Source organism: Gekko japonicus, unplaced genomic scaffold, assembly GCF_001447785.1.
Source record: "Gekko japonicus isolate JY-2015 unplaced genomic scaffold, Gekko_japonicus_V1.1 scaffold1666, whole genome shotgun sequence".
Lineage (NCBI taxonomy): Eukaryota > Metazoa > Chordata > Lepidosauria > Squamata > Gekkonidae > Gekko > Gekko japonicus.
Genome location: NW_015170331.1, coordinates 76208 through 81689, shown reverse-complemented (window position 1 = coordinate 81689; position 5482 = coordinate 76208). Strand labels below are relative to the sequence as shown.

Sequence of the window (5482 nt, the reverse complement as noted above, 5' to 3'; positions counted from 1 at the left end):
CCTCCATCTTTTCTTCTTTCTTTTCCTCTTTCCTTCTCTCTTTTTATTCCCTCTTTCCTTCCTTCTTTCATTCTTTTTCTTTCCCTCTTTCCTTCCTTCGTTTCTTCTCTCTAGTCTCTCTCTCTTCCCTCTTTCCTCCTTCTGCGACCCAACTCTAGTGAGAAGGGGTTTAGGCCGGGTGGGGTGAGAAGGCTGGCTGGGGAAGGGGAGGCTTTTGAAGATGCCTCCCCCACCCTTTTGCTTCCCCTTCTGACATCACTTTCAGTAATGTCAGGGGGTGTTGCATATGCTAATGAGCTATTATGCTAATAGTCTAGTAGCTCATTAGCATACCGTATGCTAATGAGCTCCTGCAGCTCTTTTTCTACGAAATGACCCCTGGTCCAACCTATGTGTCTATGTACAGCTTTTCTCTTCCCCAAGACTGTAAATTCCAAAATTGCATGGTCACTACTACCTAGGGTGCCCACTACTTTCACCTCGTCAACCAGTTCTTCCCTGCTGGTGAGAATCAAGTCTAAGATAGCAGATCCCCTTGTTTCCCTCTCCACTTTCTGGAAAATGAAGTTGCCAGCAAGAGAAGTCAGGAATTTAATTGACCTTTCATTTTTAGCAGAGTTGGACTTCCAACAGATACCCAGGTAACTGAAATTTCCCATGACCACTGTGTCCCATCTCTTTGAGAACTTTGTAATCTGTTCTAGAAGCGTCTCATCCAAGTCCTCTGCCTGGCTTGGAGGTCTATAGCAGACCCCCACCATATTATCACTTTTATTTCTTACGCCTTTTATGTTTACCCAGAGACTCTCAACTGAACTTCCATGCTCAGATTCACGTATTTCCTCACAAGTATATACCTCCTTTACATACAATGCTACTCCTCCCCCCTTCCTTGTCTTTTAAACAAGTTGTACCTTTCAATCCCCATATTCCAATTGTAATTGTCATCCCACCAAGTTTAGGTCATCGTCCCCTTCCTGTATTAGGACTTCAAGCTCCTCCTGCTTGTTTCCCATACTCTGTGTATTAGTGTAGAGACATTGGAATCCATTGTTTCTATGCTATGAGGTTTTCATTTCTGTTCTTACCCATGAGTTAATGTTTCCTAGCATATGTGCCACCCCTGCAAATCTCTAGTGTTCTTATCGCCAGTTATTGGCATCATGCTAGGCTTTGAATTTTTGTCTCGCTCCCCCATAGGATTTAATTTAAAGCCCTCCTTATTAGGTTTGTGAGACTTAAGATAAGATATCCTATCCTTACCATGTGTGTCTTCCACACATCTCCTCCCAGAGACCTTTATTTTTGGCAGCTGGGGATCTGACAAGGAATTCCACAACAGCACCTTGGGCTACTTGGCCTACTTAAGCCTGGCTTTTCAGGACCCTTCTTACCGCAGAGTTGAATCTAAGATGGCAAATATTACAAGAGATGAACTGCTTCTTCTTGAGCGAGTTGGGTACGCCAAATGTGTGGTTGATCACTGCTTTCTGCACTGGATCCATCTGGAGAGAAGTGGAAAGAAGAGGAGACTCAGTTAGCTAATAATACATTAGGGAACCAGTAATTAGAATCACGGTATTTAAAAATTGGTATTTCTACTTTCGAAGAATCCTTCCACATTTATTTATCTGCTGAGGAACTTTTGCACATTGCATTGAATACCTGGCGCAGGGAAATGATTTCAGGTGTCTACATTTCTGGTAGGAGGCTGGCCCTGCATAAGCCTGCTAGGCTTCATCCTTGCTCCTTATGAACTCAGGGCCAAATGACAGGAAACACCTGACACATGCTGGGTCATGGGTGCACAACTGGAGTCACAGTCAGGCATACATGAAGGGAGCTCACATATGTACGGGGAGCTCACCTTAGAAAGAGCTTGTTCCTTTGGTGCTGGGGGAGGGGAAAAGGAGCTTCCAGTTTCCCTCCCACACAGTTTTTACCAATGGAAACAAGAGGGCACGTGGAGCCAGAGAAGAGGGGTGAAAAGCCCCCCCTGCTACCATTTCCACTGGAAAAAACTGGGCAGGAGAAAAACTGGAAGCTCCTTCTTCCCCATTACAGTGCCAAGTGAACCAGTGCCTTTTAAGCTTAGTTCCCTTGATGTATGTCTGACTGCGAGGGATTTCCACATTCTCATTTTCCTTGCTTGTGTGTTCCTGTTGCTTCAGAGCCCCCCCTCCCTGTTCTGCACTCTCTAGTGGTCGATTGGATATTACATCAGTTTATGTCCGACATACCTCCCTGCAGATTTGAACTGCAGGTTTTTATGCCAAACATAAACCGATATGATATCAAATCAACCACTAGAGGGAGTCAAACACATGTAGGAACCCCCCGTCCAAAATCAACAGGAAAACACAAATGAGAAAAATGAGAATGTGGGAAAGCCCTGATCTTGGACCTGTGATCCAACACATGTCAGATGTATCCTGTAGTTATGTTCTCAGAGAACACTCTCCCAACACTTCCCTGGCTGCATACTGTAGGGGAAGACAGCACAAAAGATGACCTTCGGGGAAATAGTCCACCATTACAGGTCTTCTTCTCACTGTGGAATCCTTAATAATCATCCTAGGAAAGCCCAGAACTTCCTAGAATACCATTTGAAAACCACTCATTTTCTTAATGCCAGGAACAGACATTATGTTTTAATCTTGTCAGTAAACGGTTTCTCTAATATAAGACTCTCAGTCCTACTTTCTTGCCTGTCTGTGAACAGAGCTCCTAGTATATTATCGGTGCCATCGACAGTAGTTTATTAGTATAAATTGATATATTGATTATAAATGGTTCATTGTGTTATAATTGGTTGTATTATGTTGTTTATATGTTGTTGTAACACACCCTACTTGCGGGGGAGGGAGGGCTAGAAGCTACATAAATAAATATTAATTTGTCTAAGATCAGGAATGCAGAGCCACGATTCAGATCTGGACTGTAACACAAGCAGAGGAGTCTTTAGTCTTTCTTTCCCTATTGTGTCACTTTCCTGGTCTGAAATGGCCTCAGGGAGCCGCTATTTGCACCATTTATGTTTTCCCAATGGAGAAAACAGTAGTTCCCCAGGGCCAGGGAAGATGGTAGAGAGACTTAACCACCTTCCTTCACGTTATGGTCCCAATTTGAAACAGACGCCAGTGAATCCGATTCTTAGATAAATAAAAAGCCTGGGCGATCTGTTCAGGGGTCTCGCAGCATCACATGTAGCTGGGCCTTAAAAGGAGGGGAGAATAAAAGCAAGACTGATGTTGTCAACTAGATTCAGTAGACTGTGGCGTAAACCGGAATCTGGGCTACGAACCCTGCGACTCCCCAGCCCATCTGCTCTGATTCTTGGCTTCATTTTGTTTCCTTGGTCTTTGCTCATAGAAGATAATTGAAAACCTGCAATAACTTCTAACAAAATGGTTCTATTAAGGAATGTGGGAAGAGATTAGAGCAGGGAGTGTGGAAGCAAAGAAGGGGGAAGAAATAAGGCAAATATAAGAATAAGGTGTTTGTCTGAGCGCAACCCTAATCTATAATATGAGTATTGTTCTCTTCGCCCCGTGGCTCTGGGAGATTATCTTATCCGAGGGAGGAGATCGTATTTCTCTGCAAGGCTATTTAGCTGTCCAGACAGGTGCATCGGTCCAGTAGGCAAACAGCACAGACAAGGGAGTCATTATCCAGATGCCCGAATCCTATTCCCAAAGGGAGGGGATTCGGCAAGGGGGGGGGCTCCCCGTGGTTCTGATGAAATTTCTACTCACTCATCTGAAATAAAAACGAAGAGGTCCAAAGCAAGGAGGTGGTAACAGGGCGGCTCAGAGGCTCTGAGTGATGAAAGAAATCTTCCCTCACCCCCTTTGCTAAGGAACACAGCGGTGCGTTCAAGGCGACATCCGCCTGCTGTGGGGACGGTGTATGTGGAAGAAAGCTCAGTGTTGGATCTCAGGAAGAAAAAGGTGGTGGTGTGTACACGTGGGGGAGAAGTCTGTATAAATTGCTTCACCTCTGGGCCACAGCTCATTCCATCCTCAACTGTCAGGGAGACTCCTCTCCGCTCAAAAAGCATTCAACGCATTCAGTGAGAAAGAAAGAATTGTCTGGCAGGGTCCAAACAAAAGACGATTAAGCCAGCTTTGTCCGTTTTCAAAAGAAGCTGCTGAGAAATTTCCATAGCAGGGCATCAAGGGGACGGCTTCCCTATTGTTTTGTCCACAGCAACGAATATTCAGAGGTATACTGTCTCTGTACGTGGAGGCTCCACTGATCTACTATATCTGATGCCAGTCAACACAACTATGCTCTGTGAATTTGCCTGTTCCCCTTTTAAACACCTGTCCTATTTTTTCATACAGCACCTATAATTTAGATGATTATTAATTCCCACTGTCATCATCTTAGCCAGTGGCTATCAATAGGTCATTGGGTAATGAATTAATACTTCACTTGCATTTGTTCTGTTCACAAAACGGCACCTGTCACCTTTGCAAAGAAGAATGTAAGGAGACGTACAATTTCCGCTCTAAAAACCAACCAGTTGTAACAGTTTAAAACAATACCACAACGAACACCAAATCTGCAACCAAAAGCAACTGGCAATAACCATTCCAACAATTCTACAATATATTAAAGGTTACTAAGGATTTTTTAAAATATATATTTGGCCTGAATTCCAAAAGTTCCTTCAAGCCTGTGCTACCAAAAGAGATCTTGCCCCTTCCCTCTACATGATTTCCCGGCACGTGGCATCAAACTGAATATGCATTTGGAGAACAAGGACTTATTTTCTTTTTTGCCAGTCTTGAACCTTTGGCCATATTCATTAGGCAATGCTGAGTTCTAATATATAGACATCAAGGGTTGGATCCAGTCTGTAATTCCCAGGAGCAGAATGGAAGTTTTCTGCCTCTCCCCGCCCACAGCCCCCCAATCTCCATGAAATGCTGCTCCTGGGAAAGAGAGGTGTCTGAAGCAGGAAAAGGGCCTCATTAGAGACTGCCAATTTATTCTGACTCTAAGCCAAAGACATCCACGGGCCTCAACTGGAGATAGCTAGTATGGTTATAGCCAAATCCATGAAATGCTGCTCCTGGGAAAGAGAGGTGTCTGAAGCAGGAAAAGGGCCTCATTAGAGACTGCCAATTTATTCTGACTCTAAGCCAAAGACATCCACGGGCCTCAACTGGAGATAGCTAGTATGGTTATAGCCAAATATGCTCAAAGCAGGGTCACAGAGCGGAACCTTGAAGGCCAGGGCAAAACAGAGACTTACAAACCAATGGTCCCTCTAAGCTGTGGAGTCCTGTGAGCAAAAATTCTACTGGCATTAAAGTTGTGAGTGAGCAATTTGGCTGCCACATAAATTAGTTTGCTCTGGAGCCATCCTTCCTGATCTAAGACAAAGATGTGTGAGCCAGAGGCTAAAAAACTGTGAGCTAGCTCACACTAACTCAGCTTAGAGGGAACACTGCTTACAACCCTAACCTTCTGT

General features: G+C 44.3%; 1 protein-coding gene across 1 annotated transcript in view; it reads right to left on the bottom strand.

The window, feature by feature from the left end:
* Positions 1-5482, bottom strand: part of ZNF385C (zinc finger protein 385C) — a 58356-nt gene that overhangs the window by 34540 nt on the left and 18334 nt on the right. Inside the window, exon 3 of the mRNA XM_015418129.1 lies at positions 1395-1505. Within this exon, the coding sequence (XP_015273615.1) occupies positions 1395-1505 (111 nt within the window). The remainder of the gene's footprint in view (positions 1-1394; positions 1506-5482) is intronic.